General features: G+C 41.5%; 1 protein-coding gene across 3 annotated transcripts; it reads right to left on the reverse strand.

Annotated features, from left to right (window-relative positions):
* LOC102780704 (tenascin-like) lies at nt 1-27997 on the reverse strand. Of its 3 annotated transcripts, XM_087843887.1 has the most exons (28): nt 27440-27997; nt 25623-26936; nt 25000-25263; nt 24793-24908; nt 24125-24278; nt 22320-22589; nt 21941-22126; nt 21740-21829; nt 21334-21597; nt 20441-20839; nt 19228-19677; nt 17654-17929; nt 15377-15649; nt 14950-15225; nt 14572-14844; nt 11513-11821; nt 10178-10450; nt 9796-9918; nt 7123-7266; nt 6896-7015; nt 6666-6809; nt 5130-5260; nt 4207-4339; nt 3658-3809; nt 3366-3462; nt 3117-3278; nt 938-1101; nt 1-745 (listed from the first exon to the last, which is right to left on the reverse strand). In XM_087843887.1, the coding sequence occupies exons 1-28, from the start codon at nt 27915-27917 to the stop codon at nt 635-637; spliced, it is 7146 nt and encodes a 2381-aa protein (XP_087700013.1). In that variant the 5' UTR covers nt 27918-27997; the 3' UTR covers nt 1-634. The 3 variants fall into 3 exon arrangements, with proteins under 3 accessions (XP_087700013.1, XP_087700014.1, XP_035766241.2); XM_087843888.1 differs by lacking the exons at nt 11513-11821; nt 14572-14844; nt 14950-15225; nt 15377-15649; XM_035910348.2 differs by lacking the exons at nt 11513-11821; nt 14572-14844; nt 14950-15225; ... (1 more) ...; nt 19228-19677; nt 20441-20839.

Raw genomic sequence — 27997 nt, forward strand, 5'->3', positions numbered from 1 at the left:
TTGTATCAAACTAACATCTTCTTTTATTTGTATTGAAGGTTACAGAGCATCAGGTCTTTTTTTCCCTATCAAAATAAGTAAATCAAAATTCAAGCAAGAGTTCAATAGCTTCTTGGGGGTGGGATAAGTGGGTTTGTACAGTAAACATATGACAATATTTACGTTTTTAAGCTTTAAAGTTTTCATGTAATGCATCTAACCTGGTCAGTGTTTCAGTTTGAGATGGATGAGGCGAACGCTCTGATGCATGACTTCAGGGGATGTGCCTTTTGACATGTTACTGATTCAGTGAATCGTTTCAGATCCATTTTTAATTTTTTTTTAAAATTCACTTAAATTTTTCTACAGGCGTTTGGTCCCAACAACACATATATGTCCGTTCGTGAATCAAACTTAACATCTACTCTCTTTGGGAATGCAAAAATATACAATCACACACGGGAGAACTACACAAAAAACAACAAAAAAACCCAGTTAATGATTCTCCAGGGTCTTTCCCCACATTGAAAACTCAGTCACAGCGTGGTGTGACTGCCTGTACGTGTGTTTGTGTGTTCGAGAGTGTCTTAAAGATGGGGGAGCACAGATGCTGATGCCTGGAGATGAGGTGTGAAGGAGAGAGGGCTTGATGAGTCTATGATCGCTTTTTTCTGCTCTCAAAATTTCTGAAGTTGGCCGGCCTTATCTTCATCTCTGCAAACTGGATCGAGTGTTCGTGGCCCTTCCAGTGGAACCAGTTGATCCCCTGTGGAAAACCCCCCCAACAAAACCCCCCCAAACAATACAAATCATCAGCTTTTCCTAAACTACACATCCAACAGTGAGCAGGGAGCAAGTTTCACTGGGAAAAATCTGATTTTTTCATTAGATAATTCAACTGCTTATGGCTCGTGTTATGGTTTACCACTTCATTTTCTGCGATGCGTGTGAAACGTACCTTACTGTGACTTTTGTCGCCATATTTCCCCATGAGGTTGACACGGTGACAGTTTTTATACCAAAAGGCGCCTTTGTAGGACAAGGCGCAGTTGGTCACAGCGATATCGTTATCATTGTCGTAAGTGGAGAAGGGCCGACCCTGGTGGTAGGTCATGGAGTCACCTGGTGGACAAATGAGTATTATTCAATTAAGGCAGTCTGATGAGCTTAACTGGATTTGTCAAAGTGACTTTTCTTAGAAATAATTTGACATTCTAGGAAATACGTTCAGTTTATTGCCAAGAGTTTAATGAGAACATTCGTCACTGTCAAAACTGCACGATTTAAAATGCATGATTAAATTATGTCTTTAAGGAAACAGCTGTGAGCTCGTTTGTACTTCAAAAGTCTGGAAAGATAAACCTAAGGTTTTAAGACAGAAAACTTATTTTGAAGAAAAAATAATTCCCCAAAAAATTCTTTTGAATTATTTGTTGTTGTTTTTTAATAAACTGTGCGGACAAAATGTGATCAAAACGGGAATAGTGTCACATTTTCTAGTATTTCCAGATTATGTCTTTTTTCTTCTTCTCCAGTGCATTCAATACCATTGTACCCACAATCCTGAGGGACAAGCAGGAGTACACAGTTGTCGACCAACACCACGTGGATCCTGGACTACCTGGCAAGGTAGTCCATACTGCCATCAGTATGTAAGGATCCAGAAGTGTGTGTCTGATAGGGTCTTCTACAGGCGCCCCTCGGGGAACAGTTCTATTCTATTCTCCTTATACACCACAAGACTTCACCTGCAACTCTGAGCACTGCTTCCTGCAAAAGTTCTTGGATGACTCAGCAGTTGTTGGTCTCATGGCTGATAACAGGGAGTACAGAGAAATTACTTTGTTGACGGGTACCAGCGGAACCGCCTACAGATCAGGTACAAACATCCTCGACGTACACCCGTGAACATCCAGGTAATGGATGCTGAGCGCATCGACTTATATAAGTACCTAACACCCTAACTAGACTGGATTAACAATACAAAAGCCATTTGCAGGAAAGGACAGAACAGGCTGTATCTGCTATGGAGACTCGGTTCTTTTGGAGAGCAGGGGCATCTCTTGAGGACCTCCTATGACTGTGGTTGCATCGACCCTCACTTATGGTTTGCTCTGCAGGGCAGCAGTATCTGCTCTGGAGACAGGAAGAAAATGAACTGGCTGATCAAGAAGGCCAGCTCTGTTTTGGGATGCTAGCGGAGGTGGTGGGTGACAGCAGAATGGTGGCTAAGCTGTCATCCCTGCTAGAGAACACCTCCAACCCCCAGGCAGGTCACCCTGACAGCACCGAGCAGCTCCTTCAGTGACAGGCTGCTGCACCCACGGTGTGCAAAGGAGAAATATCCAAGGTCTTCCTTTCCAGCTGCTGTCAGACTGTATACGTGAAAATGCACCACACACTGTACATATTTCAGTGTGGATCTGAAATGCCAAGTGTATCACTGTATCACATTTACATCTACATATCCATATATTTATATGTAAATAATATTTCTTCTGCCTTGTATAGTGTACATTTTTCTTCCGTTGTTGTTTCATCTATTTATTCCTGGTCTCTTCGTTCTGCTGCTCTAGCAATCTAAATTTCCCAACAATGGGACTAATAAAGCCTCTTATCTTATCTGGTCTTATCTTATCTTTCGTGGTGGCTACGTCTGAATCACTGAGTGTCTCAGGATCATAAGATTTTATGTCCCTATATTCACTTTATTAAACTTTAAAGAGGGCGATATAGCTGCTGAGACAGTTGTGTTCGGTGCAGTGCCCTCGTGTCTTGGCTCAGACTCAGATAATTGAATGATACTCAAAAATTTATATTGTGACACTCAGAGTGAGTGTGTTTTTTTTCCAACCTGACGGGCTCAAAAGGATTAGTGTAAACTTTCAAGCAAATACTCCGTAATTAATGGGCTGTGAGTCAAAAAATATTGACAGTATAAACATAAAATTTGGCTTCATTATATTAACTAGACAAAAAAAATCTGCTTATTCTGAGAGGTTCAACTGAACTGAGCCTTTATTAAACTTACTGGAAGGAAACAAGAGTGAATACCATTCTCTTGTCTAATGTTAAAGTACAAAGTAAATACTTGTACTCCCCAACATGTCAGGCTATTTCATTAAAGTGATACCAACCTGCTGTTCCACTATATGTTCCTATGTAGACTTTATAGCGTGTCCTTGGCTCTGCAATTGTGAACTTGTCATATTGCGCGTAGGCAGTCTCCCCGTTGTCCCTCAAGTCCACTCGCAGCTCATAATGGCCTGAAGATGTGATTTTATGGAGGTTGGAGAGACCTACAACCCAAGTTTAATATGTGTGAGTCAGGAGGGCAGTGAGTGAGGGAAACAAAGCAAATACGGTTCCAGAATGAGCGAGCTTACCCAGCCAGAACTCATCGTTCATGTTACCAAAGCCAGCCGTGTAGTTCTTCCAGTTCCTGAAGAATTCCAGCTTTCCATTCTGGCGTCTGAGGAAAACCTGAAGAGTACCGACTCTCATGAGTGTCAAAACAGCTTCACAGCAATCATAAGAAGCTAGGCTAAGGCCACTGTGGTGCTGTCTATCATTTGTCATCAGAAAAACAGGTGCCACATAAGCAGAATCATCAGGATTCAGCTTGAATAACGGTGTGAAACTGGCTTTATTTGGATTCCAGAAGGCTGATTTCCTCACCAGCCATCCTCCGCCATCTGTGGTCATGTCACAGTAAACCTGGATGGGCTGGCTCTCCTCTCCTCCAATATAGATGGTATACAGACCAGAGGTCGTCTCTCCGTTCAGTAATATCTGAGCACAGTCCCGTGGGCGTCTGTACAACTGTCCGACTGAAAAGCACATATTAAAAAGGCATCGTGTTAGAGACCCTGAAGGATGCGCTCACTTATTTTTCATCCCTGTTAAATAAACAAGGCATGAGGCTGTATATAGCATCCTGAGAGAGGACTACGGAACGGGGGAGGGCTAAACAAAGGAGAAAGAAGGTTATTCCATCTGGAGCTCAGCTCAGACAGAAAGAAAAACAAGCACAGGTGATCTGGCTCCAATATCAGTGCAAATGAAAGGAATGCACATTAGAAGATCTCTTTCTAATGTGCATCTGGACTGTTGCATAACAGCCAAACCCTTCACTTCTGAGAAAGCAGCAACAAGTCCAGTGCTCCCAATTTTCAGCTATACGTACACATTAATTAAGAAGAGGTTTGTGTGTGTTTTAATGCTTACGGGTAGTGAAGACGGTGGCCACGTGGCGACTCCTCTGGGCTCCAGCGGCAGCCTGCAGTCTCACATTGTACTCCGTGGAGCCAGTGAGCTGTGACATACTGTAAGACGATGCTGTTGGACTTAGCATCACCTCCTGAATTCATGCAAGACACACACATTATTTACACCAATGGCATTTCTTAACTGATTACTATAGTGGCTCGAAGTGCAGGACACAGAATCATTTCAGAAAACATGACAACACCATGAACATTGGAATGGATTGAACCCAAGAGCATTATGATGGGTTGATGTCATTTCCTTGTTCTATACTATTCCCTCAAACTGAAAGAAAGAAAGACGAGATTGCAATCGTAAGGCAATATTTTAACAAAGAACACTGATAAGCTGGATTTCATAAACTACAGATGGTGAAAAAAGGAGAAGGAATCCTGCACTGCGTCTGTTTCTGTTTCAGGGCATGCAGCTCTTGGAAATCATCCAGAACTCATCATGATATCATTTCTTATTGTTTGTGTTTTTTTTCTGTTTTCTGAAATGTTGTGCAAAATGCACATTAGGACCTAACAATCTATCAGAGCTCCACATTTTACTTTTTAAATTTCACAAATGAAGGTTTTCTCAGCAGAGAAGCCTTTCAACAGCGATAAGAAAAAACTCCCTTTTAACAGGAAGACATTGGCAGACTTTGTCTCAGGCAAGGCAAGGAAACAGGACAAAAAAGACACTGTGGAGAAGAGTGAAAAGAGACGAGCGAAGATGAAATTCTCAGAGCATTATGGGAAGCCCCCTGCAGCCCAGGCCTATTGCAGCATAACTAAATGTTCAGAAACTTGTGCTTTCAATGACAGTTAGAAAAACTGAAAAAACACGGCAAAACATATCTGTTGTCAAACGATATAATGACACGGGCATGTACGTACCCTGATTGTTCCATCAGCAGAGGAGAAGCTGAGCATGTATCCAGTGACAGCAGCAAGAGGTGGTCTCCACTTCAGAGTGGCGCTGTCAGTTTGAATATTCATAGCTATCAGATCGCGAGGAGGGTCGACATCTGCAAATACAGCATCACATTAATCATTCGGTACAGCTGATGTGGTTAAGAAATCAGCGCATGTTGCTTAAGGTTATATTGACGCTGATATACTACATATAAAAGATAGACAGAGATGTGGGAAAACCAGATGTTTCTATGGCAGGATTTTTTCAATCACGGGCAGATTCACCTCGAAGAATAAGCTACTTTTAATCTTTTTTTTACTCTAATGGGGCCCCTAAATTACAAAAACAAGACTTGAAATTAGCAAATGAGACCATAAACACATCAGGAAACTGTTTATAATATGTCTGTGAAGGTTCTCAGTCATCCAGGTCATCGTAGTCAAAGGAGCTTGCAAAGAAAAGCGTCTGGACTTCTTTAAGTTACTTGAAGACGTTTCACCTCTCATCCGAGAGGCTTCTCGGATTAGAGGATCATCAGGGGGTCCTTTTGTCCCTCTGTGGGGGGACACTCCCACTAGGGTTATATCTGGGACTCCCCACCATTTGACCTTAGAACTGAAGAAGCTTCTCGGATGAGAGGTGAAACGTCTTCAAGTAACTTAAAGAAGTCCAGACGCTTTTCTTTGCAAGCTCCTTTGACTGTTTATAATATGGCTCGGAAATATGGGTGTAATTAAATTGAATTTTGCTGTTTTTTGTTGTGAAATTACAATGTAATTATATATACAAATACAAAGCTAGGTACACCAGAATAATGGGGTAACAAGTCAGTCTTTAACAAGAAACAAAGAAATAATTTTACTGTGTGCAAATTTAAGTAATGTGTAAGTAATGTTAAAAACTGCTACAGTTACAGAAAATGATGGTTACGGGGCTGGAGTCGGCACCAGTAATGGACAAACAGCCAATTGGATCCTCCGGCTCAGTGCTGGTGAAATTATTTTGGGTCTTCCACTTGACTTTTTTGTTCCATAATCCTCAGGATCATTTAAGAAATTCCAAATAACTGTCTTACTGCGTCCCACCTCAGCAGCGATGACGCACTGCGAGAGATCCTGGTTATGCAGCCTAACAACCCAAATATGTGCAAAAAAGGAACGTTTTTTTGTCTTTGCCATGAGAACGTCATCACAGTGTGACTACCTGCCAGAAAATGAGAATGAATCCACATTTTTGCACAGATTTGGCCTTTTAAAGGCATGTGGTCCTAAACTTTTGATCAGCTGTAAAGCAGCATGTTTCAGTTTAAGTGTTGTTGTCAATAAATTGCATGCTCAAAAACATGTTTTGTCTCACTCCCATTTCTTGTTGTTGCATATTGAAGTTCTTCTTGAAACCTTGTTAAGATCCAACCATGCAAAATGAAAATCTTTAGTAATATTCCATATTATAGAGTGTTCCCCATCTTTTATATTAAGCAATACTTTTATACAATCTGGACATCTTTCTGTATTTACCTGTGGTGAATTCGGTAACAGCAGAAGCACTCCTGTGAGCTTCTTTCATAGCATGAACTCCCACTGTGTAGTGGGTTGCTGGAACCAAGGAGTTCATCTCAAACTCCACAATGTTCCCAGAAACGTGCTCCACTGTTGGGGACACTGTAGGGCAGGAATTAAATTATGCAATCAATACAAAGTCAGTTAAAATGAACAGAAAGCAAGCTCGTTTAAACTCAGAGACACACCAGAATCAGCACTGTAGGTAATGATGTAGCCATCAACAGTGGCGACAGATGGTTGCCACAGCAACAGGGCCGAAGTGTCCGTGACATTGATAACAGTAAGACCACGAGGTCTGTCCAAACCTGTGGAGCACGAGGAAGATCACAGAGAAAACGTGTGGGGTCAGTACATTTTTAACTGACTCCAGTGTCGCCGGAGTCAAATCGCTGCATAAGAGAAAAAAGCCAACCTGTGGTCACAATATCTGTGCTGGGGTCACTTTCCTCCAGACCCTTCAGAGCACTGACGGTTACTTGGTATGTCTTTCCGGGAATCATATTGGGAAGCAAAGCCTCGAACACGCTGCCATCTACAGTCAATGTCATTGGGCTTCCTGTGGGGGAGAGAGAACAAACACATGTACTATTGATTCAAAGACAAGCTTGTCAAGAGGTGTCAGATTTTATCTATCAGTGTGTTTCCACTGTACTGAACAACATGTACTAAAGCTCTTCACGTACTTTGTGGTGGGTGGTGATAAATGTTTGAGTACTGGAGATTGAGGCCAAGAGAAGCCTTTGTAAGGCTGAGATAAATGCTTACATCAACTAAAAAATGACAAACTGATTACAACCACAGTGCGCCGTATTGCTAATGATAGTGTATTACTTTCATTACTCAAGAGCATGGTCCTGTAATTTATGATTTACGATGATAAAGTGAGCTTCCTCAAAACTAGCAGCTAAAAACAAATTTGCTCTTGCTCCAAACTGCGTGTCTGTACTCTGTAGATCAGGCGTGCGCAGATTTCCTGTGTTCAGCTTCTCATCCATGCTCATGTACTCACAAATCATCTTTGTGTGCTATGAATCGTATAATACATACAAAATATTTTTTCTTTTTTCTTCGTTTTGTCATTGTTACACTATGTGTTTTATTCTATTGTGAAGTGTCCTTGGGTGTCTTGAAAGGCGCTCTTAAATAAAATTGATTAATATTATTATTAATAATACCTTGTTTGGTATTTCCTTTCTATCTGTTATTATCTAATAAAAGCAACAATCATTAAAGAGGATTTATTGCTTATTTCATTAGTGGGCTCCATTGATGGATATTAAATATGGCTAAAGTTTCTAATAATGTGGTCAGTAGATTTGTAAGTAATCCCTGTGAGTCAGAGGCTCAGACTTCAGACTGCACAAAACGCTGTGTGTCTGCTCTTGAGTCTCACTGATTGCATAGCGAGTGGATCGATTAGCAGGTTGTGACAGTTTAAACAGTAACCTTACCCACCTGCTGAAAGAAAGTTGGCTTAAAGGGAAGGGACCTTCTTTCACAGACTGGGTCAACTGAGGGGCTGCATCAAGTAAATAACTATTATATTGAACTGAATCATGCACAACTACTCTGGCAGAGTGGATAAAAAAAATATTGAGCTGGAAATTGGTCTTCTTAAAAAAATATTTTTATAAGATGAAAAATCTCCAAGTAGTGCAGTGCCAATAGTATCAAATGATGTTGACACTGAGATGTTCCCGGTTAGCCTGAGCAGGTATCTTACCTTTAAAAGGGTTTATATTTCCTTTCTTTCTGAACTTTGCTATATAGCTCCCTCTTGTACAGATTTTGCATTGACAATAAACATATTGCACCATTTTTAGAATAGCTCGACAACTATGTGACTCTGTCACTGAACTGTGGTAAAAGGTTGGCCAGTAATTGAACCAAGGACATGCTGTTAAAGGCCTTAATTTCATCTGGTGAGCCCACTAACCAATCAGCTGTCAGAAAGAAAGGCAGGATGAAGGGCTATAGCAGAAACACAGGAACTCTGTACAAGCAGCACATGACAGGCATGTGACTTGAGTGCAGACGTGCAGCTTTGAGCAAGAGCAGAACAAATCTGCATACAGGGAGGGATCGTTTCACTTCTGGGAAGATCACTGAGTAGCCAAAGATGAAAATGAAAGCACACGTTTTCAAACAAAAGGACCATCCTCTTGAATAAAGAAAAAGAATTTTCCTCAAGATATTTACAATGTTTGCAATCTTAGATTAGCATGTTAGAAGTTTTGCTCCTAAGCCTGATGGGGAATGTCACTGACATGGATTTAAAAAAATCATGGAAAATTTAAGTTTTCCAGAGACTAGAAAAGCATCAGCATCACTGATGTCAGAGGAGTTGATACATTTTTTCAGATTTATTGAAAAGTGATATCTATAGAATTGTTGATATTTTATACATTTAAATGTATAAAATTCATTGTTTACTGGACCAAGTGTTTGCCAGTGTGACGCCATTAGCATGGTAACGTACCAGAAGCACCAACAGAACATCAAAAAGATTTTAATTCACTATTATCTTGAACGGTGCAATAATAAATAAATAAAAAACCTCGACCAAATAAGCATTAATAAATGTCACTGATCTGTACAGAATTCATCACACCTGTGAGCCAATGTGCATTGCACAGCAGTACTTTAACAGAATGTCAGCCATTACTGTAGTTTGAACAGTATGGAAACACCGCAGGAAGAGCACACAACAAATAACATGCAAATTAAGTCCTCAGCGGTCCGCCTGTTTCCAGTGCTTAGCAGCGTTACACTGAGCGTAGTTTAGCGGGTTTGCCAGCTGGAGGAGAGTCGCTCTTCTTCACATTCTGACTGTGTGAGAGCTGCACAGAGAAGTGAACGCTGTTACTGAAAGTCTGTTTCTGAAATTAGAAAGTGAAACTAAACTGATAAGTGAATTATTTTTGATATTATCACATGCATGTTCCTGACATGTCATCAGTATAGCTGTTATTTTCAACATCAGTATATCTGATGAACACGGACACAACAACGAAGCTAAAATTAAAACTGTTTAATTAAATTCAACCTTAAATGTAACTTGTATAAACAATGGTTGACCTCTTACCTCCCTCAAATAGCACATAGGTGATGCGGTAGTTATCCACCGGAGAGCGAGGCATGGACCAGTGAACTACGGCTGAAGAGTCAGTCACTTCAGAGAAGTGAAGTCCTCTGGGAGTGCTGAGGCCTAACAAAAAGCAAATGGATTTGCGCAGAGAGCAAAAAAGCAAAGTAAAAATTGTAAGTATTGTAAGTAAGTATGTGAAAACACAGAGTTTTTCCCAAAAGGACGTTTTTCGACAGACGTGAAGTTTCAAAGAAACCAGAGGAATAAAGATGATTAGTGGGACACTGGGTTGAGTTCTCTGAAGTCGAATGTCGCACTGAAAACTCAGAAAGTTTGGTAGTTAACATGAGACTGCACACTTTGCAGTTTTTCAATATACCTGTCTGAACAACCCCTGTAATAGGTTGGGAGCGCCGATCCAGTGTGGCACCGTAAAGCTCGATTTCATACTCGGTGCCACCCATAAGTCCGGTTATGACCTTGGTTCGTTGATCGCCGCGGACGCTGTGCTCTTGAGGATGGGCTAACCTTTTGCTGTCTCTTATTTTGATCACAAATCGGTCAAACAGATCTTCATTGGCAGTCCACGTCAGACGGAAACTGTCAGCTGTGACGTCTGAGACAAAGAGATGCTCCACTTCTGGCTCAGCCTCTGGTTAAACAGGGAAACATTAACGTTGCAGCGCGTCTGGTGATTTCCCAGCAATATTCATCACGTTCTGAGAAACACCCACAGGGATCAGTTTGGAAGAGGTCAGAAATCGGGCAAGACAGGATTAGGTTCCAGCCTGAGGGCCTTCTTGTCCACCGCCACCAATCTGCCATGCTTAGGCATCCATTAGTGTTAATCAGTCAAAAATACAGCGCATGGACTACAGAGGCATATGCTTGAATGAAAAGACAAGATGCTTTTTGTAGATGTCAGTCAACAGAAGGATTCTTTCGGAAGGATTTCAGCATACACTTGCTGAAATGCGTCCTCAAGGCCAGCCTGGATGCATTCAGTGCATTTAAAAGTAATGGCAGGTGACAAACGAGATTAGAAGCTAAATCAACAGACATTTCATGCTCAGAATATCTGCTGATTTATCCGTGTTTTCCTGCATATAAAAATGTCATTTTCGATTGAGTGGTTCATATCCATCCAGGGAGTTTGAACCTGATCTACAAACCAGCCTCACTAGGGAGCAACATGGTGCAATAATTGGATTTTGTCCATAGATATCTGTCTGACTATCAGCGAATAAAATGCGAAGGAAAACACATTTTAAAATATGAAGACAAACAAATGTGCTTGCTCATATTTTGGAGGTAAGAAGAAACAGACGGGAGCTCAACACCTCTTCCTCTCGGTGACACAGCTGCATACCGAGGAGATGCTTAAAACCAAGGAAAAGTGAGGTCATACTGGAAAAAAAGTTCATCTGAGTTAGGGTTAGGTAAGAGTACTGAACTGAAGTCTCACCATCAAAACGTGGCACTGAGTTAGATATATCCGTCCTCGGGCTAATTTTGTTACACAATGTCTTTTGTTGCGTGAAATGAATATCAGTGATTAGTAAATATCACAGAACTGCACCAGGTTGTGATAGTGAAACTGCAGAGCTGAAATGGTTATAATAGTTATACACGTATACACCCATGGTAGCTTCAACAAAGTCAGACACTGGACTTTGTTGTAAGACAGGAGGGCTTACAGTGCACTGAGTTGTACCTGTCACAGCCACTGCAGTCAGAGGCCGAGAGAGAAGCCCTGACTCTGACACCCCTGTCAGTCGGACCTCATAGCCTATGCCGGTAATGAGGCCCCCGATGTCCAGGTGACTTTGGTTTCCTGGCACAGTGAACTCCTGAGCCTTCAGCAGCCAGCCAGAGTCTGTCACCACTATGTGGAAGTGGCTGAAGCCACCACTAGAGGGGGTTAGATTATCCTGCGGTAGCTGATGCTTCACCCCCCACGACACACGGAAGCCATAGGGGGTTATGTTGGAAATGGTCAAGTTTTCCACTTTAGGCAAAGGAGCTGAGAGGAATGTGGGTTTAATTGAATGGGAGGAAGGAGTGTGTGTGGGGGGAGGGGGAAGGGCAGGAGGGGGACGAGACTTCATTAGGAGGATAACGTGTGCAATGGTTGCAAAAGCAAATACAGAGACAGTTCTTTTACAAGGTAATAGTTATAGGCCAAAACACACTAAGGGCAAATCTAGCATGCATCATAATTTAGTACTTTGTCCTCACACTATCTAACGTGGCAAACACAGAAGTGCTAAAAAATGCATTTCCTTGAATGGCCACTTAAGACTGAGTTACAGCATGAAACAAATGCAATTTTGGTGTCTTTTTATATTGGTTTTTTTCATGACAATTGCACGTACGTTGCTCACTTTGACTGGCAGATATGCTGACACAGGCGGTTGTAACCAGCAGCCACTTAAGGCCCCAGTAACACAGTCCTAGAGACTTCTATTGGCAACCAATAGTTGCTGAGGTAAAAGTATTCCAGTGGTTGTTGGAAGTTGAAATCAATCACTAAGCCCAAATTACATGGGTCTAAGACCTATCAGTGAACACATAACAACCACTGGTTGCTAGAGAAAAATGCAAATTCCCTAACTGGTTTTCAGTTGGTTGTGGGAGGTGTTATTTCCTATTCCTCAGTGCTTAATTGAAAGCCCCCAGTAGCCAAAGCTTCCTTAACTTGACCTGACCCAAACTATAAGTTTTTAAGCCTAATAAAAGTAGAGTAAGTGTCTATATATTGAATCCAAACTGGGAGCTGGTTCCATAGTAAAGTCCGATAGCTGAAGGCTCTGGTTCTGATTTTACTTTTGAAAACTGCAGGGTCCATTTTGAGAGCAAAGTGCTCTGTTAGGGTTAAAATATGTCAGGGCCTGAATATTCATTATTGTTATTTTGCGCATGAGGAGAAGGATTTTAAATTCAGCTCTGAACAGACAGCCAACAAAGAGAAGCTATTATGGGAGAAATATCCTCTCTCTTTCTCGTCCTAATGGGTACTCTCACTGCAGTGGTCAACTGAAGGTTTTTGAAGGAGCTTTTAGAGTGACCTGATTATAATGAACTACAAAAGTCCAGCCTGGAAGTAATAAATGCATGAACTAGCTTTATCACTCTGAGACAGGATGATTCAGAATTTAGCAATATTGTGAAAATGAATGTAGGTAGTCCTCTACATTTGTTTAATGTGCATGCTGAAGATGCCTCACAGTGTTATTGGAGGCCAAGGTAATGTCATCTACCTTTATGTCTGTAGTTTATATTTAGATAAACCTGGGTGTCATCTGCATTGAAATTAAAATGTATGCAGTGTTTCCTAATAATAGGTATGTATAATGTAAATGTAATTGGTCCCAGCAAAAAATCCTTTGTGAATAACGTCTTTGTGGGAAGAAGACTAGCAGTTTAGTTGAATAAATTGGAGTCTATTTGAGAGATACGAGCTAAATCATTGCAGCGTAGTACCTTTAATACCTGCACATGTTTTAAAATATTGCTGGACTGAGGTCTGACAGGACAAGCACAGAGATGAGCCCACTGTCAAAGGCCATAAAAAGATCATTCAAAACCTTTACTAGCTCTGTTTCTGTGCTATGATGCACTCTAAATCCTGAATGATACTCTTAAAATAAACCATTGTTTTGCAAATGACCAGTTAACTGTTTGTCAGCTACTCTTACTAGAACTATTTTGAGACCAAACAAAGATCTTCTAAATTAGTAAGATAATATTTCTTCTCTAACATTAAAGTGGCGTGTGGGAGGGCTCCACTTTGAGAGAAGCCACTAAAACCTAATAAAAAACTAAACAAGGCTGTCATTTTCAACAACTACATGGATGTTAAACTTGCCTGAAATAATTGTTTTATCTGAACTGAGAAATAAATGAGATAAAAAGTCAAAGAAATCAACTTCAAATTCTGAGGACAAGCCAGGTGGATGATTATTAACAAATAAAAATGGTTTATAACTTCTCCGGTTAGGGTGGAAAAGGTTAAGAGTCGGGTTTCTAAATTCTGTTTAGCTCTTTGGTTGTTTAATAAGTTGGAGTGAAAGATGGTTAAAAGGTGCATGTATCCATTACAAGATGTTAGTGTATCCTAAACGATTATCCTTCTTTCTCACTATTTGAATGACCATCATTTTCAAAATGGGCGTAAAATATTCAGAATGGCTTGAAGCCCAAGAAGTTTTAAGTAAAAAGGTTTATTGCACTCATACAGGAAGGCTTGAGGCTTTTTGAAACGTAAATAGATATAGAATGCAGGTTTAAAGCATTTCCATACTGGTTTCCCTAGTGCAGGGATGATGAACTCCAGGCCTCGAGGGCCGGTGTCCTGGGTCAACACACCTGAATCAAATGAACCCCATTACCAGGCCTCTGGAGATCTGCAAGACATGTTGAGGAGGTCATTTGGCATTTAAATCAGCTGTGTTGGATCAAGGACACATCTAAAACCTGCAGGATCACCGCCCCTCGAGGCCTGGAGTTTGACACCACATCTGTTTTATACTGACTATGGATGTTTCAAGCATCAACAAATGCTTGCTGATTATGAGCATCAGAAAAAAAAACAATAGCTGCTTGTGATGCATGTCAGCTTTGCTCTTAAGGTGTTTCGGGATTTTGACCTGCATATTAAATTCATTTAATTTTAGTTAAACTGATAAAAGGAGCTAAATTCCTTTTTAGTTTTGGTGGAAAAAAGTATACTTCAAGTATTAGAATAAAAGATATGAGTAAAATACATAGTACCTGTGACAGCGTGGGCTAACACTGTGGGGGTGTGACGCCCATGAGAAATACTGTATAGTTCAATATCATAGCCTGTAGCATCCATCAGGTTAGTGACTGTAATGTTACGGACATCACCAGGCAATCTGAACTCCAGTGTCTCAGACTGCTGCTCAGAATCACTGACTCGGATAACAAAGCCATCAAAATGACCTGACACAGTGCTCCAGGACAAGCTGAGGTTATGTGGACTCGCAGATGAAGCAGCTATGGGCCCCAACTGTGGGATGTCCTCTGAATAAAAAAAGAACACGGCTTTTCAGTTATGTCGTCCTGCATACATGTACATAACAATGTAGGCGGCATGTCCAGTGTCAAGAAATGCAAGTCATGTGATACCTGTTGTAGCTACAGCAAATAGGGGTTGTGTGTTCTGGCCATCAACACCAGTGGCATACAGCTTTATGTTGTAGCCCGTGCTCGCTTTGAGCCCCGCCATTACTGTGGAGCGCACGTCTCCAGGCAGAGCGCGCCCCATTGCCTGCGAGGGCAAAGCAGACTCTCTGACTTCTACTATAAACTTATCAAAAGCCTTCTCTCTTGTCCGCCAAGACAGAGAGAATCTGTCTGAGGTAATGTTAGAAACAACTAGCTTGGACAAATCAGGCTCTTCAGCTACAGGGGAGAGAAAATATAAAATATATGCATTTATTAAAAAAAAGGATAACACATGTATTTGTCACTTTAAAACCCAAGTCAACTTTAGAGTGAAGGTAACAACAATTCTCTTGGAGACTAATGATTTGATACACATAAAACCAATTACCTGTCGATGCAACAATACTGACTGCACTTGTTCTGGATCCCTTGTACGTTCCATAGAGGTAGGCTATGTAATCAGTGCTGGGCCTGAGCCCTGTGACATCATAGGACTTTACATCATGGGATATGTTATACTCCTTTGGCTCCATCAGCCAATCAGAATCAATTATCTCCAGGACAAAACCATCAAACTCTCCTTCAGTGCCATTCCAGAGGATTGAAAAGCTCTCTGACGTTAAGTTCATGATATATATTTTGCCAACCACTGGTTGATTCACTAAAGAAAGAAACCATGATTAGATTGTCACCAAGGCATTTATGCAGAAAATGTTATTATTAAATGACAAGTAAATGATTAGAAACTGATCTTTTTCTACAAAGAAATACATTTAGCGTTACGGGATGCTCACCACCACCACCAACAGTAACTGTTGCCAGTCTGAGAAGCTGTGATTAAATACATGCATGTATTTTTTTTTGTATTAAACGCAAAGCAAAAATCCTGCACCACAGTTATTTAAATACAATTAGATCCAGGATTTTTTGAACAGAAACACAATCTTCACAATTCTAACTGTGGCTGCCACCGCAATAGGTTTGCAATACACAACCATGAGGCAACTGAAGCACAGACTTTTCAAATTTAATTCAAGGGGAACAAGAATGATGAGGTAAATATTAAAAATCCGCCCGTATCCTGGATTCCAAAAAAAAGCTGGACCACTTCTAAAACTGAAAGCGTATGGAGATACCCGATGATTTCAAACATATAGAAACACCGTAAAACACAGTGAAGAGAGTATGTACAGCCATGCATGGTTTCTAAAGCTACCAGGCCAGACGTGTTTATTGCTAATGTGACCGAACACAGAAGCAGCTGGACAATTTCTGAAGTATGCAGACCTTTAATGTCTCCGGTGATTCAGCCAAATGCAGCAAAGCTGATTGGATAGCATTTTACAGAGAATACTATGAAAGCAATTCAACTCAACATTTAAAAAGCACTGCGCATTAAAATGGCTGTGATTTCTCAGCTGTGGCAATGCAGCATTCTTGTTACACCTTGTAAATTAAAGTTGAAAGTCTGTGTTTGAATTGTATCTCAGTGTGTCCCTTAATATTGCTCGTGTTCAAAATTAAGAGAATTGTGTCACTGTAAAAATATTGGAAACCAAATATACTCTTTTCTTTACCTTGAATATAAGCAACATGTAAAGCCAAGGAGAGAAACTCAAAAGGCCTTCAAAATTACCTGCAAGTTTGAGTTGTTAATCACTGACTTAAATTTGAAAATGTGATTAAGCAGATTTCATGCATATGTAGCATGGTTTGGACATGTTAATGCTGATCAATTCAATGCATAACGCTTGCAAAGCAATTCAAAGCAGATGAGTTAGAGAGCTAGTTAAACTTCATTTACATGTTGCAGGAAATATAGTCCTTACATGCAAGCATGCAATAAAAACAAAATTCAGATGTAAATCGAGGTGATGCTACTGTTAGCTTCATTTTATGTTATTAGCTTTTTACCTTGATAGTGACAAGAAGGTTTAATCATTTGCCACCTAGCAGTCCAAAAGGTAATGACCTGTGTTTACTTTGATGTTCCGTGAAAATAAACTTAATCAGAATCCACAAAACCACCCCAGCGTCATTCACACAAACTGAAAGATGACATGGATACTCACGCATACTGTGAGCGCTTGCACATCGACGGGCAAATGATGGGTCACGGTTAATCAATTATACGCTGAATGAGGGCTGATGAGATGAAATGAGATTATCGCACTGTTGCTGTATGACTGGCGGGGAGAGTTATTGGTTTGCTTTTGCAATCATTGCAGCACATCAGCGCCAGACCGGACCACAATGCAGGGATGGCGGGGGGGGGGCTTCATGCACTTTGGGATGAGGGGAGCAGTCGGAGGTAAGTCAAGGGGTTTGGGTCAGTGATGAGGCACATGTACACATCACCCTGCCCTCTCTCAGCTAGACAGAATCAGTGGCTGGAGGGTGAGGAATGGTAAACGGCATGTTGGTTAAGATGAAGCAGTAAAGTGCACTGTGTCCAGGGTGTTGGACATTGAGGCCATAAACAACAATTGGGTTATTATCATGATGTTCTTGTTTCATGCTGCGAGGTGAAGATGCTCCACTGAGAGTGAGACAACAGAGCTATTTATGTGTATGCTTCACAGATGTTGACTTTAGTAGAAATTATTCATGGAAAAGAAGGACAGTTTAGAGGACAAAAGGCTGCAACGCTGCAAGTTGCAGGTACCTGTGGTGGCTTCACTGTACACAGGTTCAAGGAAGGAGCCCTGATACATCCCATACAGGCCAACCATGTAGCTGGTGTTGGGATTCAGCCCAGAGATACCCAGGCTCAAAGCGTCTCCGGACAGAGTGAGGTTCTGGCTCTCTGCAAAATTCTCCAGGTTTGTTACCTCAATCACAAAGCTGTCAAAGTCCCCACTCGTGGGGCTCCAGGACGCAGTGAAGCCATCCCATGTTATGTCAGACATGGTGAGGTTCACCACCATTGGCGTCAGCATCTCTGGTAGATAGACATATCAGACTGGGGTCAGCTGGACAGTAAGATGGATTATGCATTTCATTTTAAGGCAAAAAAAAAAAAAGTACATCAGGAGTATGAGGAGCAGAGTGGGGAAAAAATCTCAGATTTTGAGATAAAATTGCAAACACTTGAACACATAAAAGTGATGATCACCTCTTTCATTGAATTTTGAGTGTTTGAATCAACCTTGTTACATCTGTGGTGTTACTGGTCAAGAGCGACCATAGGAAATGAATGGGAATCCACTCAACCCCTCCCCCATTGGCTGAATGACCTACTGAACAACCCACTGAACGGCCCACTCAACTGAATTTAGTGGTGAAAAATGTTTGTGTTAATTTAAAACAGACCGCTCAATTTTGACCAGGAACACTAAAGTAAGGGGGGTGGGGGTGCACAAAACTGGAGGGTTAAAAAATGAATTTTTTATGGGTTGACTTAAAACTAGGCATTGGGGACACGAGTACTTAGATTGGCTAAGCATTTGACCTTGACCTTTACTATTAGCGCCCAAGGACAAAGTTAAAATATTTCAAGAAGCTATATTAAGTAATATATCATATGAACATCACAGGCTGACATCATCATGTTGTAATAAAAACATAATAAAGCATCAAACTTTTAGTATAGTAATAGTCCTTCGAGGGACTTGTGAAATAAAAAAAAATAAAATAAAATACCTAAATATTGAACATTAAACTCTAATCACTTTCATTTTAATCACAAAATAATTTTTCAAAAAACATTTTACACTCTTAATTGAAATGTTTGATATTAAAGTATTGAGTGTTGTATATTTGATATATTGCAGTATATTGTATATTTATAATATATTTGACAGTAGAGTCAAAATTGAATACTAATATTTAATTTTGAGTTCATTATCAGAATTAAATAATATATTCTTAATATAATTTGAAGTATTCTAACTTTTAACAAATTCTACCAACAACATGTTAGAACTTTCCTTCATTTTGTCATCACGTTTATATTGTTCGAGTTTCAACTTTCAAAATTAGAAGTCTCTTTGTTAAATGCACATTAAATCTCAAAATCTCAGATTTTTTGTGGACCTAATACTTTGTTGTGAGGAAATCAGAAGTTCAGCAAAAGACAAGATTAGATCAATGAGGATTATCTTTTACAATAAAACATGAAGTATCTGTGGAAAAAGAAATGATTGAACCATTCTGAAATGTTCAGACATAGGAGATAAAAGATATGATGATGATGGATTGAGATGAAGGGCTACAATAAGAAATATTTGTTCCATGTACCTGTAGTAGCAAAAACTCTGAGAGGCAAAGATCGCTCCCCTTCCACCAGCCCTTGCAATGTAATATCATAGTGTGTAGCAGGGGACAACCCTTCTATTTCAGCCTTCCTCATATTTCCTGGTACCGTGGTCACACGAGGTTGCGTTGTTGCTGACGGAGCAGTAAGCTCCACCAAAAAGCTATCGAACGCCTCATCGGGCGCGGACCACGCCAGCTTTACACTAGTGGCGGTAACACTGACTGTGAGATCCCCGAGTAGGTCCAAGCCTGAGCTGTCAGGCTCGGCACCGGAGCTTAACCCGCCAGAATCAGAAGTGGAAGTTACTTCATTTTTTAAAGTATCGAGGATGTCTGGGTTTTGAACAGCTTCATTATCCGGAACAGACTGTGGGAGCGTTGAGGCATCTTTGATACTCAGCGTAAGCACATCTGGAGATGTGGGCTTGGGTGCTAAGTGAATAAAAGAAGGTTAAAGAATGAATTTCTTATTGGCTCTGCTGGAAACTGTAAAAGATCATGTGAAGAAAAACAATGGGTTAACATAAAAATATAATAATTCTGCACAAAATGCTGTCCTTATTCTACCTGAATCGTGGATATATTATGACGGCTAAATCATCAAGCCATTGCTAAGGCATTAATGACACCTGAAGCAGGGTCATTAACTTTCTGAAGACTCTGCATAGTCCACTGGTGTGAAAGTATACAGTTGTCTTCAAATTAAGTTGAAGCCATGCACAGCCATGTTCTTTCGGCTTTTGTAAAACACAACTGAGGAGTCTTAGTCATGAGACATGCAGGCGACCTGGTTTAATTTGCTATTAGAGAATCACTCATCTCTCTAAACGGGGTTAATGATGGGACAAGCTCAGGTACAAGAAGAAACTGGGACAACCAGCTCAGTAGAAAACCAGTGTGCTTGATAGCTTTAATAATCCAGGCTAGACACTGATGCCACTGTGGATTTCTTCTTGCATTTGAACTTTGGGAACCAAAGAATCAAACGAGATGGATTTTTGTAAAAACAGAGACATTTGTTAGGTTCAAATGGACTCATGCCAAAGGTTATGCAGATGATGGTTTCAGTGAAAAAAAAAAGTCTTGTGAAATCTGGGAACAAAGAATCCAGCATGCAAGCCATATAAGTCTGGCCTCTAATCAAAAGCTTCCACTGAAGGGAGAAGCTGAAAAACCCTAAAAGAGAGACTTATACCTGTGATTGCACCAGCTTCAAGTAGCGCAGCTCGTTGGCTACCTGTTATTCCATAAAGTTTTATTAGATATTCTGTCGATGCCGTCAGGCCATGGATTCTAGAGCCATGGGCATCTCCAGGAAGTTGAACCTCTCTCATGTCCCACAATCGCTGAGTGTCTTTATATTCTAGTGCAAAACTATCATAGACATCACGAGCCTTTAGTTTCCATGACAGATCAAATCCATCAGACGTGACACTTGAGACAGTCAGCACTCCAGGCTCATCCTCAGGCTCGGTCCCAGAAAACTGGGACTCGGAGGGGTCTAGATACACAAAGCTAATGACATTGTCCTCCAAGCCTGTAGGAGTCGCTAGCTCACGGTCATCTGAGTCAGCTAAATAAAATGTGAAAGAGGCTACAAGGAAAACAAGAAAATCAAGAAAGCATCGTTTAGTAACAGATGAAATAATAGTTTCTTGGTGCTGGTCGGCAGCAGATTTATTTCCAGCCAGCAAATCTCTACTTGTATTTCTAAACATGTACACAAATGATCATTTTCAAGCTTTCAGTCCTGGTTGCCTTGGTTACAAAGCTGCCATTAGCATTATATATGCAAAAAACGCAGCTGTTACTATAAACCAATCTTAATTAATTTTAAAAAAAGAATAGGAGATGGATCTTTTTACAGTGGAGGCGAAACAATCTCAGGTTGTCCAATGAACATTAAGATAAAAGAAAATTAATGATGCTGACACCCCTGAACTCCCACAGCTGAACCTGTCTGTAGATCCTTTTAACTTTAGCTCCTCGATGAAATCCTGAAGAACTTAACAGAGCATTTAACTAAAAATGCATGCGTTCTTATTCATTCTATTCATTTAAACTGTGGAAAAATGGTTCCCTACCCACCTGTGGATGCAGACAGGGAGACGGGTGTGCTCCTTTTGTGCCCCCTCTCTGCAGTCAAGGTAAGGGTGTAGCTCATCCCAGGAGTCAGATTGGGCAAATGATAGGTAGTCGTTGCAGCTGGGAACCCCACCTCCCCAAACTGACCGTCTCTGGAAATGTACACCAGCCTGTATCCACCGATTTTGGCCTGAGGTTTCTGCCACCTGACGGTGAGAGACGTCTCTGTGGATTCGATTTCCTCAAAATCTCTGGGAGGATCGAGGTCTGACAGAAAAATGAGGTAGATAAACAGCCCATTAGTGTCATTTTACCACTCAATTTGTTTCAACACATCCTATCTGTCTGTGTGTTTATGAAGCGGTGTGAAGGAGGAGTGTTTGGACAGCTGTTCAGCAGTGTCTCTCACCAGTTGCTGCGTTTGTGGTAGCTGGGAGGCTTTCTCTCTCATTCTTCACAGCAGTCACTCCAATCCCGTACTCTGTACCTGGCTTTAGCCCTGCGGTGCAGAAAGACGGAAGCTAAATATCCATGTTGGGTGACAAATGCAATTCTGGATATTGCATGTGTGTGGTCAAGCTTAATTTGTATTAATCAATGTGATACTTACTGGTGATGGTAGCCTGTGTGCTATCGCCTGATCCTTGCTTGAACACTTCCTCACCATGAATTTCCCCAGAGATGGGACTGTATTTTACCCGATAGCTGCTAATATCAGCTTCACTGTTGGTCCACTCCAGGGTGATGCTGTTGTCTGTCTGGGACACAGTCTGAAGGTTCGTAGGGGCATCCAGTGCTTACATAAACAGAGTTTCTTTCATTAATTATGTAATGACTTGTCACTTGTTGACCTACAATCATACAATAAGCTTAAATACATAATAATACAACATTAGACTGCTCTAGTTTGTAGTGTACAAATGCATAGTCTCAAAATATAACAATACAGTGAACCAAAACAGAAAATACAGTTATTATCACAAGACAACCTGTAGTGAATGTGGCAGTGACAGGGTCACTGGTGATGTCTCCACTCCTGGAAATGAGCGACACTGTGTACTCGGTGTCTGGCCTCAGACCATCAATGCTATACTGCTTGTCTGGGGGGGATATATCCACACGATTTTCATCTGAAGGGTCAGAGCTGGGCATGTAAAACATGGTGATTCCATCCATGGGAGCCACTGGCTGAGACCAGCTGATCAGAGCCGAGGAGTCCGTTATATCCTTCACCTCCACCTGCTGAGGGCTGTCGATCTCTAGATTGGGTAATTTGGTAAGAGAAGTTGGATGAGATATAGAGGGAAGAAAAGGTGCATGAAGAAACATGATGTCATCTAACCACAACAGAGGTACTGATTCACTGAAAGACAAAAAATGTGAAGAGTGGTAATTGTCCTAGAAACTGATACATCCGGGGTTATTTTTTTCTAGCTTAATATTCAAATATAATAACTTATTTGTAATCAATGTAAGCTGTATATTTGGCTCTATTTAGCTAATTTTGCTAATCATGCTAACCTAAGGTGTTGATTATGGTGAACACTTTTGCTAAAAATTAGCAAGTTAGCACGGTCAGTGCAAAAATATTAAGTATCACTGCTGGTTTCCACTTTGGTTATCCTGAAGATTAAAGGTATTTTGGCATCATAAAGTAGTAGAAGATGCTAATACATGTAGCTTGCTAACCAAGCAACTGCTTAGTGTTTCAAATATGTTCATGTTTGGCTAAAAAAACATCACCAAAACGGTAACATCAAAACCAATTCATGGCACCACAAGCTATGTCCATCTCTTCTAGTGTCATCTTGCAAGCTAAAAAGTACCTTTCCAAAAAACTATGTCTACCTTTGGCGTCAACAAGAAGAGAAATGTCTCTAAAAAAGATTTAATCAGTCTCTGTATGTGTAATTCATTATCTAAAAATACAGAGTTCACAATACAAATTCACAAAGAAAACCTGGATAAAGAGAAAGTAATCATTGTTTTGTTTGTGCGTGTTTGAACATAATATACATCTTGCATAACTCAACTTGGATATCAACCACCACAACAGGAAAATTCATTATGAAACATAATGTGATTCCCTTTAAGTCTGACGTCATGTCACTACCTGACAAATCTCCTGTGTTAACATGTGGAGGAGACATTTTTCCTCCACATTTTGGATCCATGCTAAAAAAAAAGGACCACTGGGGGTACAAGGGTATAAAAGTTTAACCTCTCTTCTATCATTCCTCTGTGTCGACTTTCAGCCTATACAAATAAATGACATCAGAAACAAAACGGTGTGGTACCCAGAGAGTCCATCTACATAGTCCTGTTAACGAAATGATTTTTCCATGCTCAAAGGAAGTTGTCTGGCTTGGCGTGCCATATTGATGGCGTAAGAAACTGGAACCATTTCATAACTTAATGTATGGAGTAACTCGGCAATAAAAGTTTCAATGAGACGAGGACGAGAGCTAAGAGCAAAAGATTTATTGGAAGAGGGAAAAAAAAACAACTATGACATGGACATGCTATGCTTAGTTAGTTTGAATTATTACTCTTTACCCTGAATCTGTTAGATGGAACTATGGAGAGCCACCTGGGATTTCTTCTTGTAGTTCTTCTTTTCTTTCTTCACTCTGGCTCACATTGCACAGGCAAAGTGCAAAAGTACTAATAGCTGCCACATAGTGCAGGAAAATTAAAATATTCTCTGACTCTAATGTGATGATTATGCTTGAGAGTTGATGATAGGCAGCCATAAACTGCATGACTGTAAATATTCTGTGTGCAGGAAACTCACTGGTAGTGAATGTTTGGGTTGTTTGGGGTCCTCTGGTGTTGTTCTTGATGATGTTGATGGAGACTTCATACTCCTGTCCTGGTCCAAGCCCTGATTGGAAGAATTGGTTCTGAGAGGGTGGAAGGGTGCTTGAAACTTTTCCATTTTCTTCTTTCTGTAAAAGTTACATAATATGCAAATCGTGTTAAAGTAGAAAATATACATTAAACTTGACTGCTGTGAGAAAATCAGCTTTAGGCATTAAAACATGGTGCCTCTGCTTTAGCATTTTCATTACTGTTTAGGTTATGCTATGTTTAGTGTACCGCAGGCAGTATATTTCTTCATGCAAGGCACAAAAAGGCAGGAGCGGGAGCTTGAAGGTCAGAAAAGGACAACACATTTTAAGGCTACGGAATATTAAAAGGACTTATCAGCTGGCACATTCATTCCTTTTCGAAGAGTTGGTTGGATTTTGCCTCGGTATCTCAGCAGCAGTTTTAGCCACAGTTCTATAACAGCCCTCACTAAACTTTTCCATATGTCAAAGCAAATTTAATGGTTACCACTAAAATAAATCCTTGTATTGCTGAGACTTTCAATAAGCTGGCGTAGCTTATCACCTCTGACTTTTCCCCTGATGGTTAATAAAATGCAGGCAAGTCTTCAGCAGAGATGGGGAGACTCACCATGTTGCGGAAATAGATCTCCCAGCCATCAAAGGGGATGTCCAGCTCGTCCCAAATGACCTCGACTGAGGTCTCTCTTACTGATTTGAACCTTAACCCTTCTGGCTGCGGAAGGTCTAGGGGGGACAGAGAGAGAATTAATAAATGTTTAGTATCTTTTTCTTAACCTATTCACAGCAAATGAACACAGAAACAAATATGGCATACCTGTGGCCACCCGTGCACTCACAGGGATGCTCCTTTTGTTACTCAGAACAGCGTAGACATTAATCAGATACTCAAGACCAGGCTCAAGCTCTTTAACAGTTGCAGCGGTTTTGTCTCCAGACACAGTGAACTCTTGGAGAAGACCGCCAGGAATTGTGGGCACATATGTGACGAGGTACTCTGTGACCAGCATCTCATTGTTCCAGGACAGGCCGACAGTCTCACTGGTGACCTCCCCAACAGTTAGGTCCTTTGGAGGAGATACTGGAAAAAATCAAGAAAAAAAAACAGCTGAGGGTGTTGTATTAGACATTTTCTCAGGCCCTCAAGTCAGTGAATATCAACCACGTAGAGCTAATGCAAACTCCAGACACACATCTGGCTGTGGTGTGAAGAACTGCCAAAAAAGTACAAACCGAGTACAGACAAGGGCAGCACAAAAACCGAAACCCTCTTTTATATTCACCAGAATAGTTTCTTTCAAGAAGAGTGGTGAGTGAAGTTTGAGAACGGAAGGAAATTACATCACTCTGCATTTGCTTTTATGGTGCACTTAGTTAACACATGGAAACTTTCTAAAATTGTGAACTGTCAAATCCTTTTTTTTGTCTAGAGACTCTTACCTTGTGAGCAGTCTTCTCCGATGTATCCCTCATCGCAGACACACTGACCGTTCACGCAGTGCCCTTTGTCCTGGCAGTTGTTGATGCAGCTCATCATTGCACAGCTTTCTCCTTCATATCCGATCTCACACATGCATCTTCCGTCGACGCAACGCCCCCTGTTGTTGCAGTTATCTGGACAGGTGAGCATGGAGCAATCGTCTCCCGAATAGCCTTCGTGACAAATGCACTCTCCATCCACACAGTAACCGCGGGTCAGGCAGTCGTTGGGACAAGCTCTCTGACTGCAGTCTTCTCCTGCAAACCCTTCGTCACAGACACACTGACCATTGACGCACCGGCCATGGTTCCTACAGTTGTTGGGGCAGCTCAATTCACTGCAGTCCTCACCAGTGAAGCCTGCGTGGCATAAACAACGCCCCTCGGAGCACTCTCCACGGCTGTAGCAGTTTGAAGGGCATGTGCGGATGCTGCAGTCCTCACCGGCGAAACCTTCCTCGCATACACATTGACCATTGAGACAGCGCCCCCTTTGCAAGCAGCTGTTTGGACAGGACAGCTCGGAGCAATCATCTCCCTGGAAGCCAACATCACATGCACACTGTCCATTTATGCACTGGCCTCTGTTGTTACAGTTGTTCAGACATGCCAACTGGCTACAATCTTCACCCTGATACCCTGTGTCACAGATGCACATCCCACTGAAGCAGGTTCCTCTACCGTTACAGTCATTCAGGCAGGTGAGCTGACTGCAGTCTTCTCCGCTGTAGCCAGCTGTGCAGACGCACTGGCCATCGACACAGAAACCATTACCACGGCAGTTGTTGGGACAGATGCGCTCTCCACAGTCTTCCCCGGCGAATCCTTCATCGCAGTAGCAAGTTCCATTCAGACAGCGTCCACGGTCGTAGCAGTCTTTGGGGCAGATAAGCTCAGAGCAGTCAAAGCCAGTCCACGGTTCATCACACACACAGCCTCCGTCATCACAGCGCCCACGGCCTAGGCAGTTATTGAGGCACTTGCTCTGAGAACAATCTTCGCCAAAGAAACCATCCGTACAGACGCAAACGCCACCCACGCACTGGCCGTGCATGCTGCAGTCCACAGAGCAGGCCTCAAATGAGCAGTCTTCTCCAGCAAAGCCTTTAAAGCACTTGCACTTTCCATCCAGACAGTGGCCTCGGTCCCGGCAGTTCTTTGGGCACTCGGGTTCGGTGCAGTTGGGTCCCTTCCAGCCAGGCTCACATATGCAGCCACAGGTTTCAGCGCTGAAGTTTCCATGACCATTACAGTAAGGTTTTGTTCCCACTTCACCTTTAAAAAAAATGCAGCATAACAATGACAAGTGCAGTCAGCTTGACATTTGGAGAAAGCATGCTTTTTTTACTTTCTTGTTGAGAGTTGGCAGTGAAGAAAGACTTTTCTGTATGCTAAGAAGAGCCAACAGATGCATAAGCGAATGTGTATTTCCTAAAATGCCAAACTATTCCGGCTTATTTTAGCAGCTACTGTTTTCCTTCTTTCATTGGTACTGACACAACTTTATGTAATCCCTTACTGATCCAAAAAATAACAAAAAAACATGCAAAGTTAATAGATGAGCTGGTGTCCTCTACTGTACAGCTAAAATTACGCCCCCACGTTAGATTTCAAAGAACTCTCAGCAGATGAAGGGAACAGATGTGACTCATGAACGAGCCTTGTGGGGTTACAAAGCACTTTTCATTGCAGAGTCTGATAAATAAAGGATTGTTTTACTTTGCTGGCTCTAACAGGCAAATGTGACTGACACAGCGTGATGGAAAAATTACACCTACCTTTGACCTGAGCACTGCAGCAGGCCCCTTCACTGTGGCACTGATCCCTCAAAGCTGAAACTTCTCCCTCAAGCATCTCAAGCCGGCTCATGAGGGCTTTTAGACCGGGCAAGTGGTCGGTGCAACCACAGGCCTGCCGAGGTATGTTGATGCGGTGAGTGAAGACAATCTGGTTCTCCCCGTCGAGCGTGTGCTCGGTCATGTGATGGCCTGAGGAGACTGGTGCATCTTTGGGATGAAGGTGCGTACTTTCTGTAGCGTCTAGGTCCACTGAGCACAAGGAACTGCCAGGAACATTAATGTTATAGACGTGGTTGAAAACCAAAGGATGATCTGCTCTCGGGAGGGTTATGTTATGATCTTCAGGGGATGCCAAAGTCTGTCGTCGATGCCGTAGGATTTTTTTCACAAGCCCAGCATTTGATAAGGTGAGGCAAGTGATTAGGAGAACGCAGCCCAGAAGGCCTTGTGTACCCATGTTAGATGTGTAGCGCTTTATTAGTGAAATAAATATCCGTGCGAACCTCAGACAAAAGCTCAATCCTGGTTAACGGTGAA

The sequence above is a fragment of the Neolamprologus brichardi genome, chromosome 7 (genome assembly GCF_056152115.1).
Source record: "Neolamprologus brichardi isolate AB-2024 chromosome 7, ASM5615211v1, whole genome shotgun sequence".
Classification (NCBI taxonomy): domain Eukaryota; kingdom Metazoa; phylum Chordata; class Actinopteri; order Cichliformes; family Cichlidae; genus Neolamprologus; species Neolamprologus brichardi.

Bases quoted from the DNA above. Each gene is read 5' to 3' on its own strand.
- LOC102780704 (XM_087843887.1), bottom strand. From the start codon at position 27,917: ATGGGTACACAAGGCCTTCTGGGCTGCGTTCTCCTAATCACTTGCCTC. The intron at 9,919-10,177 runs GTATATTGAAAA...GCTTTTTGTTAG, and splicing joins TACAGGGGTTGTTCAGACAG to GCCTCAGCACTCCCAGAGGA. The intron at 1,102-3,116 runs GTTGGTATCACT...TTTGTCCACCAG, and splicing joins AACATATAGTGGAACAGCAG to GTGACTCCATGACCTACCAC.